The sequence below is a fragment of the Chenopodium album genome, chromosome 16, assembly GCF_948465745.1.
Source record: "Chenopodium album chromosome 16, dcCheAlbu1.1, whole genome shotgun sequence".
In the NCBI taxonomy this organism is placed as follows: Eukaryota; Viridiplantae; Streptophyta; class Magnoliopsida; order Caryophyllales; family Amaranthaceae; genus Chenopodium; species Chenopodium album.
In genome coordinates this window covers 39,492,240-39,508,559 of record NC_137849.1, presented here as the reverse complement: position 1 = coordinate 39,508,559, position 16,320 = coordinate 39,492,240, and the positions used below count along the sequence as shown (strand labels likewise).

Here is a 16,320-nt window from a genome sequence, read left to right as displayed (position 1 = left end):
AGTGCTTAAACCGTTTTCTTTCCTCATATTTCTCCTCTCATTTTTCTTGTTTTGAGGTCATAAAGTGTGTAAGAGCAAAATTGTTAATGTATTGAACACATTTATATCATTTTAGGACAATTAAGATGTTTAATAACATCCTAATTATCCTTAAACTTAACTAAGAAGTCATTTTGATGGGTAAACCGTCTGTTTTGACTATAAAATTAATATGTCCTCATTATTTGTACTTCTAAAATAGAGATGATTCCTGTGATATTACCATTAATGTCAAATTTGTCCTCAAGTATTTATCTCGTTTTCTACTGCCTATAAAACCATCACCCTGCATTTTGTCATAATCACAACACTTTCACTAAGATAAACTCAATTCACCAGAAGTTTACTTCCCTCCTTTTCTTCCTAAGTAATGGTATTAATGAAATTCTACTACATAGCAACTACGTTCTTAATTTTAAACTTAGTTGTAACAAATTCTACTAAGTTACCTTCACAAGTAGATGTAGGTGCATCTCCTGTTTCGGCCATCTTTGCATTCGGAGATTCGATAGTTGATTCAGGAAACACCAACTATCTTGCCTCCATTGCAAAATCAAATTACTGGCCTTATGGTTGTGACTTTCGCCAAGGTCCATCTGGAAGGTTTTGTAACGGCAGAACCGTGATTGACATACTCGGTAAGCTATGTGCATAATCTACCGTATGATAAATTATTGCTCACGTTTTTTCGGTCACTTAATTTAATTTGTTTAACAGGAGAAAGGCTAGCCATACCTTATCTTCCAGCGTTTGCAGACCCCGCTGCAATCGGCTTAAGAATTATTCGGGGTGTCAACTATGCTTCAGCAGGTGCTGGTATCCTTGATGTTACTAGTCGACATTGGGTAATTTCTACTTTATCTGTTTTTCTAAGATATACTCAATTTTTCATTACCAGATCTATATTTTCACGGATAGTTTCTTATGTTAGCTGACCTCAAATCATATTAGGACTAAGGGTTTGTCGTTGTTATGCAGGGTGATCGTTTTAGCTTAAGCCAACAAGTATTAAACTTCGAGAGGTCTTTGGATCAATTGAGGAACATGATGACAGGAAGGAATATGACTCAATATCTGGAAAAATCTGTAGCATTTTTAGCATTTGGAACCAACGATTACATCAACAATTATCTCATGTCTTCGTATGATTCTAGCTACAACTACAGGCCTCCTGAGTTTGCCAATCTTCTCCTCAACAGTTATGCTCGTCAGATTTTGGTATACATCCTTGTACTCTCGTCCTGATTTAATAGTCACATATATAACCGTTAAGAAATGTCAAATTTCCTAAAATAATACAAGTAGTTGTTTAAGTGTAACAATTTCATATATCCTCAAATATCTAATGACGTATACACCTTTGGCAAGGCGTTGTACAATGTCGGATTGCGAAAATTTTTCATAGTAGGATTAGCGCCTATTGGTTGCACACCAAATCAGAAGGCAGCAAGACAAGCACCTGAAGGGAGATGTGCAGACGATGTCAATCAGATTATAGGTACTTTTAATGAAGGCCTTCGATCACTCGTGACACAGCTTAACACTAATCATCCAGCTGCAATCTTTGTTTATTTCAATGCATATGGTGCTATGGGGGATGTGCTTAACAATCCTGCTGCCTATGGTAAAATTTATTAATTCATCTAGTTGTAAAAATATTGATCATAATTTATGTTAAACAATTAGTCTAATACATAAATTTCGATTTGTAAATGCAGGATTGTCGGTAGTTGATAGGGCGTGTTGTGGATTAGGACAGATTACATGCTTACCAAACGTAATTCCTTGTCCGAACAGGAACCAGTATCTGTTCTGGGATGCTTATCACACCACAGAAGCCGCCAATGCTATACTTGCTCAACGTGCTTTCGCCGGACCTCCTTCTGATTGCTATCCTATCAATTTCCAGCAGTTGGCTCTTATATAATCTTAATCAACAATTTCAAACATATGCTTAGTTTCCTTTAGTTTCAGTACCTGGCTTATGATATAAAATACTTTTGTACCCTGAAACGTAGTTTTGAGAAAACTTTGAGATGAGAAATAAAAAACAAAACAAGCTTACCATTAATCCAAACATTACATTGTTTTGCACATAAAACTACATAGTTCATTCAATATCCGTAGTCAATTCTAACATGATCACAAAAATACTCTTAGCTAATTATTCTATCACACAGATTGCAAACCTAAAGATGAACTTGACCTTAATCTTCTTCTAAGTAACCAAATGCTCATTGAGGGCAACATTCCGTTTTGTTTTCAAGTTCTCTGCTGACTGTGGATCACATAACTCAGAATACATCTTAGCAACAAGGAATGCCTCAATGCTACCATAGGTAATCAAATCATCAGAATATTCACCATAATGAACACCATTATTCCATAGAATGTGTCTAGGCTTCATCACCTCCCTTTCTGGTCCAAGAAGTGTCTTAGACAGCTTCCCCAAGTCAAGCTTCGCAAACTCACCACTGTATTTAGGATCACCAAATTTTTCTTGCATAAAATCTCTGATCTCAACTTGCTTAGAAATCAACAGATCAGTGTGGCTTTGGAGCTTCTTCACAACAGTGTCTATCCCTAACCCCACGACAATGGTTCGATCACTGCTTAGGAGGTCTTTAAGAAATTTGGGTAGTTCGCAGGGTTTAAAACCTTCTTTAAGATTATATCTATCTTTCGGTTGGATCTCAATTTCCCAGAGAAGACATTGCTCACCCACACATAATATGATTAAATCATATGGAGCATTTTGTTTGTACCCTGAAATTGTGAAATCAGATCAAATCACAGTAGTTTGTTAATTAATTTAAGCTACATTGACACTACGATCATACAAAGAAATCACATACAATTAATTTCACATATCAATCAAGTTTATCTCATAGAAACCAGCACTAAGTCTCAATATAAATAATCAATCATGGGTTCATATGAAGATATCAAATTCTGTTTTTTAAGGACTTTTGATAACTATCCACTCAGAGAAGTATTTAATAAACTAATTCTCTTCTCTTTCTAGACTTCAAATATCATCATAACATGTACAAGAAACCATTATATTACAAGAAAATGAGCAAATAAATCAATCCCACTATTAGTCTGAAAATATCTCATATACTCGTACGTATAATTACACATCATACACTTATAAATTACCGTACCCTAAATCAACCTCGTGGACATCCCACATTATTCACATATTTTGCTATACAAAATACCTATTATGATGCTCTTATCATATATTATAAGAATATGCTACATTTAATTAAGGTATAATTCTTATTATATGGTAAAAAAAAACTTTAAACAACAGATCAGATAGTATAAATTCAAGATAAAACATAGAATTGAAGGATAAGGGCAGGATTTGCGTACATTTAACCTGCTTAGGCTTAAGGAATATCTGTGCTTCACCATCAGAATGGTCGACTTTCCGAATTGCGCAGAGGCTAACAACAAGGGGTTGCTTCTTGTTCCTGTTTCGATGTATCTTTTGAACCTGACTGACCCACTCCTTCGCCTCCAACTGCGACTGCTCCCCCCATGGATAGGGTCTCCTGGGACATGTAGCCGTGATTTTGTCTTTCCCCATAGTGATCAAATATGTGTTGCCTTCGCGTTCGATGTCAATGTTCATGGCCATCTTTGCTGTTTGATTAATTTCCTGCTACACTTTTGACAAAGAAAGAGCAAAGCAGTAGCAATTTAGCATCATACTATAATCGAATAAGAACATATAAATTACTGCAGCAATTTTCTGACTAGACATGTTGCACAAACAGTAGGAATAATGTCCATTAGAACAAGTTCGACTATGAATTTCTAATCAAAATCACTTTTTAAACAAACAATCGAGTAAAACCCTAATTAATTAATTAATTCTAAGCGAATTTCCCAAAATGAATCTCATTGTTTGTACGAGTTGCAACAAAGAATGATCAAGAACCCTAAAGATTACAGTTGAACTGAAAACAAAACCAAGCATCGTAAACATTGCTGATGAAACTTGAAAAACTAGGGTTTTACAACGACATAGTTGATGAAACTTGAAAAACTAGGGTTTTACAACGACATAGTTGATGAAACAATTGGGCGTAAATTCAACATTATTGATGCAATTGAACGTAAATTGAACAGTATATTATCAGTAATTTCTGATAAAAGTATAATCAAAACCCAAGAAATTATAAAGAGAGATGTACCTGAAAATTGATGAGCGAACAGAGAAGAAGCTTCGTTGAAACTTGTCAAATCTTTTTATGGGTGTCAATTTTTGGGTTTCAGAGGGTAAAATTCTGTACGGAGTATCTGAAGTAAAATTCTGGAAAGCGCCTTTATTTAACGCTTTTACTTCCACCTGTAGATTCTACTGGGAGTCTGAAAAATGCTACGAGCGTTGATTATTTTAGGGCCTCTAAACGCCAACATTAAGGGGGAGGGCCCATTAGGGGCGTGGAATTATTTTTACTAGAATATACCCGTGTAAAATACACAAGATAAATACCCGGGATATATATTTTTTATATAATGATATTAAAAATAAAAAAATCTAATAATAAAATTTATATTTCAAATACGAGAAGTTGATTTTGAAATGGTAACTAACACTATGGCTCGCGACACCATCTGGCCAGCTATTATCGGAGTCACTTTATTAGGTTTTTAAAGGTTATTCATTCAGTGTTATAGAGGTAACCCCGTTAATATTGTAAGGGTAACTTTGCAATGTTAAAGGAGTTAGTTTGTTCTTTTGAGAGTAGCCACACCGGTGGTTTGTTGCACAAATAACGTGTTGTATATTTTTTTTTTTTTTTTTGGTTGATGATTATTGAATTAATAACAAGGAATTACTGAACGATGTTTTGAAATATCAGTCAATTTAATAAAGGTTACTTTGTTTTTCAGCAAGTATTCACACGGTGTGGCTAGTTGCACGGAATAAATAATGTATACATTTTTTATTTCACATAGTTTCATATGTTGGTGGCCACACCATGTGACCAAGCTATTAATTTAGGGGTGTTACTCGGCCAGTCAAGGGTTACCCGATCAATTAATGGTTACTTGGTCAGTTTGAGGTTACTCGATTAAGGATTACTCGGTAGTCATGGGTTAATCAGTTAGGGGATAGGTCAATCAAAGGTTACTCGGTCAGTCAGGGGTTACTCTATCCAGCAGGGGTTACTCAATCGAGCAAGGGTTATTCGGTCAAAGGTTTAGGGGTTACCTAATTAGTGTTTTGTGTGTGTTAGTCGGCCACACAATGTGGCGAACCAAACTAGAAAACATGCCATATTTGTTTTTTTTGTTTTTTGTTTTTAGAAAAGCCGTGCCATATTTGTTTTGGTAATTATTGATTTTTTTTTGGTGTCATAACTACAGGGGGTGAGAATCAATCCCAAAATCTCCTGAAACCGGGAAGAAAGCTCTAACCACTTGATTGTTTTTTAAAATATAAAAGAAAAACAATTGTGATATTTTTAACAAAAAATAGTGGAGCTTATGGTGGTAATTTTTTATTGTAAAAAAAGAATGAAGTATATATAATTTAAAGTTTGATTTTCAAGTGTTGTGCGGAAATGTTATAAGAAAAAATGTGCAATAATAATAATAATTCCTTGTAATTTTGGGGTTTCTAATGATATAATAAAATAGGTAATTTTTTTTTTTTTTTTTTTTTTTTTTTTTGGTAATATTAAGGAAAATGGATAGTATGTGTGTGTTACTAGGAAAAATATTAAAAATAGGAAAAGTGGAAGTAATTTGGAGGTTTTGTTCATTAAAAAAAAGGGAGTTAATTAGAATTGAGGATTGAGAACCTCATTCATTAACTCTTCAATTATATTATAAATAGGTGCCCGGATTGATATCTATAAAGTCGGGTCTATTTTAAAACTTGAGTCATATTCCTCCGTTTATAAATAATTATTTCATTTCTCCATATGTGAAGTTTTAGGAGAAAAATTGAAAAAAGTATTAAAGTATGGAGGTAGCGGAATAGATGGTTGAACAAAAAATTATAAAAAGCAAAAATAGTAGAGAAAATTGGAGGAGAAAGTATATGAAATTAATAAAATATGATTTATATTTGGTCCACTAGGTGAGAGAAATGAATTAAATATTATAAAAGCTTTCCAAATAAAGAAATAGAACAAGTATTTAAAAACGACCGAAAATGAACGTGAAACAAGTTTTTAGAAACAGAAGAAGTACTAAATTATTGTGTCCACACGAAAAAAATTCGGGTTGATTTTGAATCGATTGGGTCGGATGTGGTTTTAATTTCAGTACCTGGCTTATGAATGTTATGATATTAAAAATGTTTTTGTACCCTGAAAATTAGTTTCGAGTTTGATCTACATATTAAGTTAAAACTTTGAGTTGAGAAATAAAAAACAAAACAAGCTTACCAGGCCATTTATCCAAACATTACATTGTTTTGCACATAAAACTACATGATTCATTCAATATTCGTAGTCAATTCTAACATAATCACAAAAATCTCTTAGCCAATTTTTCCAACACACAAATTGCAAACCTTAAGATGAACTTGGCCTTAATCTTCTTCTAAGTCACCAAATATGCATTGAGGGCTACATTCTGTTTTGTTTTCAAGTTCTCTGTTGATTGTGTATCACATAACTCAGAATACATCTTAGCAACAAGGAATGCCTCAATGCTACCATAAGTAATCAAATCATCAGAAAATTCACCACAACGAACATCACTACTCCATAGAATGTGTCTAGGCTTCACCACCTCCCTTTCAGGCCCAAGTAGTGTCTTAGACAGCTTCCCCAAATCAAGCTTCGCAAACTCACCACAGAATTTAGGATCACCAAATTTTTCTTGCATAAAATCTCTGATCTCAACTTGCTTAGAAATCTACAGATCAGTATCGCTTTGGAGCTTCTTCAAAACAGTGTCTATCCCCAACCCCATGACAATCGTTCGACCACTGCTTAAGAAGTCCTTAAGAAATTTGGGTAGTTCGCAGAGTTTAAAACCTTCTTTTAGATGATAGCTATCCTTCGGTTCCATCTCAATTTCCAAGAGAAGACATTGCTCACCCACACATAATATGATTAAATCATATGGAGCATTTTGTTTGTACCCTGAAATTGTGAAATCAGATCGAATCAAAAAGTTTGTTGATCAATTTAAGCTACATTGACACTACGATCATACAAAGAAATCACATACAATTAATTTCACATATCAATCAAGTTTATCTCATAGAGACTAATCAACACTAAGTCTCAATATTATAATCAATCACGGTTTCATATGATATCATATTCTGTTTTTCAAGGACTTTTGATAATTATCCATTCATAAAAATATATCTTTATCCATGAAGTATTTAATACATTAATTCTCTTCTAATTCCAGACTCCTAATATCACAATAATATCATCATAACATGTACAAGAAACCATTATATTACAAGAAAATGAGCAAATAAATCAATTCCACAATTAGTCAGAAAAGATCTCATAAACTCGTGGTTCGTATGATTTACACATCATGTACTCATATATTACCCTAAGAATTTAATCAACCTCGGGTATGATTACACATCATATACTCATATATTACCCTGAGAATTTAATCAACCTCGTTGACATCCACATTATTCACATACTTTTCTATACAAGACAGAAGATACCTATTATGAACTTATGAAGCTCTTATCATATACTGCGTATTAAGAATATGCTACATTTGGTTAAGGTATAATTCTTATTACATGGTAAAAAACTTTAAACAACATATTGTATAAATTTATCCTAAAACATAGAATTGAAGGATAAGGGAGGATTTGCATACATTTAACCTGCTTAGGCTTAAGATACAACTCTGCTTGACCATCAGAATGGTCGAATTTCCAAACTGCGCAGAGGCCAACCACTTTTGAACATTACTGACCCACTCCTTCGCCTCCAACTTCGACTGCTCTGACCATGGATAGAGTCTCTTTGGACATGTAGCCGTGACTTTGTCTTTCCCCATGGTGATCAAATATGTGTTGCCTTGGCGTTCAATGTCAATGTTCATGGCCATCTTTGCAGTTTGATCAATTTCCTGCTACATTTTAGACAAAGAAAAAGCAAATCATTAACATCATACTATAATCGAATCGAATAAGAAAATAGAAAATATTGCAGCAATTTTCAGACTAAAAATCCAGCTCAAACAGTGGCAACAATGTCAATCAGAACAAGTTCGTCTATGAATTTCTAATCAAAGCACTTTCTAAACAAACAATCGAGTAAAACCCTAATTGATTAATTCTAGGCAATTTCCCCAAAATGAATATCATTGTTCGTACGAGTTGCAACAAAAAATGATCAAAAACCTTAAAGATTACATGCAGTTGAACTGAAAACAAAAACAAGCATCGTGAAAAATTCCGATGAAACTTGAAAATCTAGGGTTTTACAACGACAGTCATGATGAAATAATTGGGCATAAACTCGACAATGTTGATGCAATTGAACGTAAATTGAACAGTATAACAGTAATTTATGATTAAAGTATAATAAAAAACCCTAGAAATTATAAAGAGAAATGTACCTGAAAACTGATGAGAGAACAGAGAAGAAGCTTCGGTGAAACTTATCAACTCCTGGATTTTTTTATGGGTGTCAATTTTTGGGTTTCAGAAGAGTGAAATTCTGTATCTGAAATGGAATTCTGGAAGACGCTTTTATTTAACGCTTTTACTTCCACCTATAGAATCTACTGGAAGTCTGGAGAACCCGCTACGAGCGTTGATTATTTTAGGGCCTCTACGAGCCAGCATCAAAGGGAGGGCCCATTAGAGGTGTCAATTAATATGGGTGTGTGGATCGGATTCAATAAGTCGGGTCTATTTTAAATTAGAGTCACACCAAAATATTGTATCCGCGTGAATCAAAATCTGAACCAGATATTTTTTAGGTCGGTTTCAGATCAGGTCGATGTGGTTTTGACACCAACATGTTGAATAACCAATTTAAGAAAAAATAAAGTTGATAATATGTGACACGACACGACAATACGGTTGAAACTAATGTGAGTATATAAAGAGAGAAAATAGAAAGTTGACACGGGTAAAGCAATCAAAAACACGACTCGTTTTGATGAATTAGTCAAATTAAGTATCTTATCTTTACATAAACTTTGACAGATTTTGTGAAAAAAAAAAAACACGAAATGAGTAGATGTCGAGGAATGCGTGTTCTTCTTTTTTTCGGAGCAATGTCAAATAATGGCATCCATAAACTATTATATTATGTCATCTACTCATCTATTGCCTCACTTTTAAGACCCAGATAAATTTCTATACTTTTGATCTTTCTTATCTTTAAATTTAAATCCTCATTTTTACATTTCCTTGTTTTTGCTATTAAAACCTATATAAACATAGTGGAAATCATGAAACAAATGGATTATTATACATATACATACCTACTTATAATTTAAGCTTAAAATATGTGGACTTAAATAATTGGTAAAAGTTAACAAGCACCCTTAAAGCGTTAAATAAGAAAACATAAACATGCTAATGAATGAGGAAATTCAAGTTTATCAATATGATAAACATGAGTTGTTTATCAAAGGGTATAATAGACTATTTACATATGAATAGTAGGGCCAATTTGGTGTATGCATAATGGAAAAAATTTAGAAAATTATAATGGAGAAATTCAATCTTCAAGCCCAATTATAGCTTGAGCACAGGGTCACCCTTACCCTTTGGGGTTGACCATGTCCTTAATTTTACCCTTATTTCTAGGGTTTTTCGTTTATATTGGCGCCTCAGCGCCGAATGGGGTCATCTTCAATGTCAGCATCTTCAATGGTGTCGCCTTTGATGTGAGCTTCAATGGAGGAGGAAAGAGGAAGAAGAAGGAAGATTATTGCAATTGATCTGACAACTTCATTGTTGAAGAAAAGATGGTGATAAAAATGGTAGCATTCTCCATTGTTGAAAGGAGAATCTGGGTTTTCTTTCTCTTTCTTCTGTTTAGAAGGAGAAGATGAGTAACTTCAGAGGATGAAAATATTTTTTAATTAACCAGCGCGAGATTCTATGCAAAATAATTACCGAATTGCCATTTGATAAACATTTCAAGTTTATCAAATTGATAAACCTAGGCTTCCTCCTAATGAACATTATTAAAAACATAAGGAAAAATAATAATCCCTTGCTACATTAATTATAATATTCTAAATTCTAAGATAAAAATTATTGAAATATAGAAATATGAGAGGAAGTATTAATGCAGTTTGTTATGCATTTGTAAATGCATAACAAATATAAAAATATTAAAAAGTACATGGAAGAGAGAGAAAGGAGGAGAAAGATAGGTAAGAGGGACCACTTTTAAATGTGCCACTAAAAATTTATATAATAGCATTGTCTATTTAGTGATACTATTTTTACACATAGTTAGTAGGGGTGAGCAAACCGGGTACCCGGTTAAAATTTTAGGACCCGGACTTGGAATTGGTTGGAACCGGATCCTAAAATTCGGATTCGGAATTGAAATTGGTTCAACCGGGTCCTAAAATTTAGGGATTGGTATTGGAACCACCGGGTACCAGTTTCAGTTTCGGGTACCCACTTATGTATGTAATTGTTAAAATATAATACAAATTATAATTCTTATTTTAGTTAGGTTCATTTTTAGCGTTTAATACTTATATTTTATATGTATTAAGCTATTTGTATTTATGTTAGGTATTAATAATACTTTTTTAATTTACAAATTAGATACATTCAACATATTTTTATTATTTAAAATTTATTTAGTTTAGCATATATAAGGTAACCGGGTACCCAACCGGTTCCGGTTCCAAAAAGTTGAGAATTGGAATTGGAATTGGTTATAACCGGGTCCTTAATTTATTATCCGAAATTGGAAACACCAGATCCAATTCCGGTTTCGAGCCCGCCGGTTCCTAACCGATTCTAGTTCCAATTCCAGGTACCCGGAATTTTTGCTCACCTCTAATAGTTAGTACCACTACATGCATACATTGTACCACTGAATGTTCAATGGTACTCTTTGATCATCTAATGGTAGTAAAAACCACCCAATAACACTATTCTAAATTCAGAATATGCATTTACGTGTAATTACACCCTTGCCCCTTGTCTGCATTTCTCCATGCCTAACGAAACTCCATTAGGACAAGCTCGAAATATGAAAACAAAGAAGTACATAAGCATAGCAATTGGCTAACACTGATGACAAGGCGACGATAATGAGCTAGCACGCAAGATATGGGTGTGGCAAATTCGAATCTTGGACGTTGCTAGCGAATGTTGCGGGTGTAGCTTGTACTCCGGTCACAGGAATGTTTTGAACAAATTAAATCTTTAATTATTCTAGGAAGCGCATATAGATTTGTGCAGTGACATATTGTTTGAAAGCTCTTCAAGTCAAGTTTTCTAACCCAACTTGAATTACTTACACTACTAGAAATAGGCCGATTTCCGACGGATACAAAATTCCGTCGGAAACATCGGAACTTCCGATGGATTTCTATTCTGTCGGTTATTTCCGACGGATTTTAACAATTCATCGGAAATCCGTCGTAAATTTACGACGGAAAATAAATATGTCGGAAAAAATATGCTTTCCGACCAAAAATTCCGTCGGAAATGGAATACAATTATATATATAAAAAAAAAAATTTCGGCCTTCTTTGTTAAAACCCTAAACCAAGTAAACGTCCTCACTCCTCCTTCATTTCATTTCTGCCCTTTCTCTCTCTTCCGCCCTTCTCTTTCTCTCTCTTCCGCTTCTCTCTCTTCCTCTGCCCCTTCTCTTCTCCAATTTCCCTTTCTCTTCGCCTCCTCTCTCCTCCTCCATCTCTTTCTATCCACCATCTTCTCCTTCTTCCATCTCTTTCCTCATTTCTCTTCTCTTAGTGTTTTCCATGGCCGAAATTAATGGTTTTTTGGTCAAATTCGACCATGAAAAGTGTAGATCTACACTTTTTATGGTCGAATTTGGCCTATTTAAACCAAATTCAAGAATTCAAAGCCAATTTCAATTAATAAGGTATGTTTTTTGAGTCCTTAATTTTTTTTTTTTTTTTTTATAATTTTTTTTTAATATTTTCGGTTGCTGGCTGTTCGGTATGGTTGTGGTGGCTTGTGTGGTGGCTTAGTGCCGTTGTGGTTTGGTTTTTTGGTCAGATCTGGGTCGGTTATGAGGGTGGGTCGATTTTAGGGTTAGGTGGGTGGGTCGTTTTAGGGTTAGGTGAGTTGGTTTTTGGTTTGGGTGTGTGGGTTTGGGTCGGTTAAGTTGGTGGTTAGGTCGGTTAGGGTAGGTCTGGGTTTGGGTGTGGGTTAGGTAAAGTGGGGTGGTTGGTTCGGTTAAGGTAATGTGGGGTAGTGGGTTCAGTGGGGTGTAGGGGCTGGTGGTTGTGGGGGATTTTACGGTTTGGTGGTGGTCTGGTGGGGTGGAGGGGTTGGTGGTTGTGGGGAATTAGGGTTAGGGTTACGGGTTGGTGGTGGGCTGGTGGGGTGGAGGGGCTGGTGGTTGTGGGGGATTAGAGTTAGGGTTAGGGGCTGGTGGTGGTTTGATGGGGGTGGTGATACGCCGCGCCGGTGGTGGCGCGACATTTTTTTTTAAATTGCTGAAAATAACTTTCCGACGGACTTTTCCAGTGCTTGAAAATCTCATATGACGGAAAATTCCGTCGGAAAAGTGTTTTCGACGGAATTTCGGTCGAAAAAGGTTGTTTTTCCTACCAAGTCGTTTCCGACAACCACTTCCGACGGAATTCCGTCGAAAACCCCTTTTCCGACAGATTTCAGGTGCTTCCGACGGAATTTTTCCGTCGAAAATGGGCTGTTTTCTAGTAGTGTTGATTGGATTTGTAGTTCAAATTGAAGTTATGATAAAAAAAACTAAATAGAGGTATCAATCCAATGATTCACGTGTTTGTTCACATGAAACAATTTGGTAAGAAAATAATAATACGAAGTATTAGGAGACAATTGGCTTAGAATCATATATGTTCTGAATTGGCTTTGGATCAAATCGATCAGATTAGGTTTTGACTCATTTACTCGTGAATGTTTAATTTAATTCGTTTTAATGATTTTTTTTTTCAAAAAAAAAAAAAAAATTCTCCAATTTAATTTTTACATTTCAATAAATATTCCAATCATATTGTAAAACTCCAAATTATTTTGTTCTAGATGTATACATTATGCTTAATAGGGTACATTTTAATCAAATTTTTAAGGGCTAATGTTATGCGAAGTTCATATTAATAACAATCATCATAGATGATTGATTTTATCGTAATCATTTAATTGATGAACTTTGATTTAGAATTGAACATGTAACTTGCAGAGTCCATTCACTTTATGATCCATAGAGTTTCCGTGTTCATAGCAGGGTTGTTCCGGCAGCGGCGGAGGCAATTGCAGAGAAGCTGCGATTGCTTATTTCAAATTCTAAATTTAAAATTTCGAGTTTTATACAACACAAAATACCAGAGTACCTAAAATTGAATATTGGAATTTTCCAGATTAAAAAAAAACAAAAGGACAGTTTTTTTTTTTTTTTTTTTAAAAAATAAAGTAAATTGGTTTTTTTTTTAATTAAAAAATAATTTAAATTAGCCAAAAATAGTAAACAAGGAAAAAAAAAAGGAGAGAGCAAGTAGAAAAAAAAACCCTAATTTCCTCCATCGATCTATCTATCATGAACCTAATTCCCAAACATTGTAATTACTCGAAATTAAATTTTAATAATTTGACGAAAAAGTATAATTGTAAAATATGAAATAATTGAATTGACGTATTAAAAATTAAAAAAAAACCGTCGAACTTCCCCGTTAAAAAAAAGGCAAAAAACTAACGGAAAACTCCAACGCCGTTAGTTTCTCCAGCAACAAAAAATCCCCAAAAAAACCCTAATTCAATTCAACTTCCCCTAAAAAACCCTAACTCAATTCAATCTTATCAAAACTTAACCAAAGTTTCCGCGACCCTAACCATGGTAAAATCAAACCCTGATCACCCCTCAAAATCCTATAAATACCACCTCAAATTCATTCTTCTTCATTCACAAATCCCTCAATTCTTCAATTTTCTCTCATACAACACCCCAAATTCTCTCTCTAAAAAACAATGCCTCGACAAAGCAGCGGAGGAAGAAGACGGCGGAGATCGAAGAGAGAAGACGACGAAAAAGAGGATGAGTTGCCGGAGAAACGAAGGGCGAGTGTCTATTTTGAAGACATGGCTGATGAAAGTGATGGAAATTATGAGGATGAAGACGGTGATGGAGAAGAAGATGATGGTTTGTTTTTATTCTCTCCTCTGTTTTTTGTAGTTGTGGTTTCTGATTTTTAGGGTTTGTTGAATTCTTCTTTCTTAAATACCGTGATTTGCGGGGATTTGGGAGATTATGGATGGACGGCTCAGATTTAATCTTATTTTATTCGGAGCTAGCATATTAAAAAACATTTGGGCCTTTTTTAAAAGGCTTGGGCCGTTGCTATATGTAGGCTATCTCATTCTAAAGTCCAATTAGTTGAGGCCATTTACAACCTTTTTTTTTTTTTCTTTTTTTTTTTTTTTTCTGACTGTATATTTCATGTTATTGTGTTTTTTCTATCCCAAATTGTTCCTTGTGACTTTGTGGAATTATATTGAAAAAATAACAAATATATAAGTCAAAATTTTAAGGATCGACTTAAAAGGAAAAATGGGAAGTATTCATTTTGTGAAAAAAATAACTTATACTACGAAAGTATGGAGTATTGTATTTATGAGTGTGTTCTTTCTGACTATCTGATCATATGCACCCAAGTTTCATTTAAACGGGCTTATTAATTCTAATTTTGAAACCATTTTACCTTATTATACTTGGCACTCTTTGTTAACCACTTAACCCTTTTAGGACTTTGTTAGCAATAATTGTTATTGAGTAGGCCTTAGAATATTACTATTTATTTGTACTTGATTATTTTATAACTTGTAAGCTATCAATCAAAGCGTTAATCGTATAAGTGGAGTTGAATATATGAACAAATGTGATTATTCGATATATCATCCACTAAAATCTGTCTCCTCTGGCCAAACCTTTAGGACATGGTGTTCTAGCATTACAGTTTATCTATGATAGTTATTCCATACTTTTGATAAGCAACAACTATTTTGTCTATTTAATTTCTAGTTTGTTGATCAAATGATATAAATGCATATATATGCATACGTGACTGCATGATTTGAAACTTTTTTTTAAAAAACAAATTATATCAGAAGATCACTTGCATTACAGTTAAGTGGCTTAGTAATGAAACTAATAAATTGGATGTATATATGTAGGCTTTTTGGTTGATTCAGAGGATGATAACCCAGAAGAATATGAATTCGTTGAGAGAGTGCCTAAACCATCATTGGTGGATAGGAGAGACGAGGAAGAAATGGATGTCGCCGCTATGGAGAAGATGATCAACGAAAGGTATGGTTCTAGAAGTTCAATGAGCTATGATGAAGACTTTGAAGAAGAAATCATAGAGTTGGAGCAGCAGACTTTGTTGCCAAGTGTTAGGGACCCAAAACTATGGTTGGTTAAATGTTTGGTAAGGAAGGATACAAATGATGAGTCTTTACTCATTTATAATGCTTAATCTTTGTTTACACCATTATATGAAAGCTTATTGTATGTGATGTGTATTCAAATGTGTGTGTAGCCTGGCCGCAAAAAGGAAGTTGCTGCTTTTCTTATGCAGAAATAATTGGAGAAAGATTCTAAATCAAAGATTTTATCAGCTGTTGCCCTCGATCATCTGAAGAGTTATATCTATGTTGAATCATACTGTGAGACTCATGTTAAGCAGGTTTGTCATTCTGTTTTCGCTATGTAAATGACCATGTACTGATGTACATAATGATGCTGTTGAAAATCTAATTAGTTAATGTATATCTTTTGTCATAATTAGGCATGTAAGGGAATGCGTAATGTCTCTGCTAGGAGTGTAACAATGGTACCTCTGAAAGAAATGAGGAATGTTCTCTCAGTTGAGCCACATGATCGTACAGATGATCATGTTTCGAGAGGGGATTGGGTTAGACTGAAACGATCTAGTTACAAAGGCGACCTTGCTAAGGTTTGAATTTGATGTCCTTCTGTTAGTTTAGATGAACTACTACAAGAGGGGGGGGTGAATGGTAGTAGGTTCTAATCGCGGAACTTATGCGGAAATAAACAATTAAAACGTAAAGGAACTTAAAGCACACAGCAAGTTTTA

General features: G+C 34.3%; 2 protein-coding genes across 2 annotated transcripts; one reads left to right on the top strand and one right to left on the bottom strand.

Moving 5' to 3' along the window:
* Window positions 1–409: 409 nt before the first annotated feature.
* LOC145584276 (GDSL esterase/lipase At1g71250-like) lies at window positions 410–2,254 on the top strand. Its single transcript, XM_081641153.1, has 5 exons — window positions 410–677; window positions 757–884; window positions 1,018–1,257; window positions 1,408–1,663; window positions 1,758–2,254. Exons 1-5 carry the CDS (start codon window positions 410–412, stop codon window positions 1,964–1,966), a joined length of 1,101 nt encoding a protein of 366 aa, XP_081497279.1. The 3' UTR covers window positions 1,967–2,254.
* Window positions 2,255–2,257: 3 nt separating this feature from the next.
* Window positions 2,258–4,302, bottom strand: LOC145584275 (uncharacterized). The gene is made up of 3 exons (XM_081641152.1): window positions 4,248–4,302; window positions 3,421–3,709; window positions 2,258–2,805 (listed from the first exon to the last, which is right to left on the bottom strand). The coding sequence occupies exons 2-3, from the start codon at window positions 3,686–3,688 to the stop codon at window positions 2,258–2,260; spliced, it is 816 nt and encodes a 271-aa protein (XP_081497278.1). The 5' UTR covers window positions 3,689–3,709; window positions 4,248–4,302.
* Window positions 4,303–16,320: the final 12,018 nt, after the last annotated feature.

Coding starts and splice junctions, on each gene's coding strand:
- LOC145584276 (XM_081641153.1), top strand. CDS start 410: ATGGTATTAATGAAATTCTACTACATAGCAACTACGTTCTTAATTTTA. Junction 678..756: donor AACCGTGATTGACATACTCG/GTAAGCTATGTG, acceptor TTTGTTTAACAG/GAGAAAGGCTAGCCATACCT. Junction 885..1,017: donor ATGTTACTAGTCGACATTGG/GTAATTTCTACT, acceptor GTTGTTATGCAG/GGTGATCGTTTTAGCTTAAG.
- LOC145584275 (XM_081641152.1), bottom strand. CDS start 3,688: ATGGCCATGAACATTGACATCGAACGCGAAGGCAACACATATTTGATC. Junction 2,806..3,420: donor TAAGCCTAAGCAGGTTAAAT/GTACGCAAATCC, acceptor TCACAATTTCAG/GGTACAAACAAAATGCTCCA.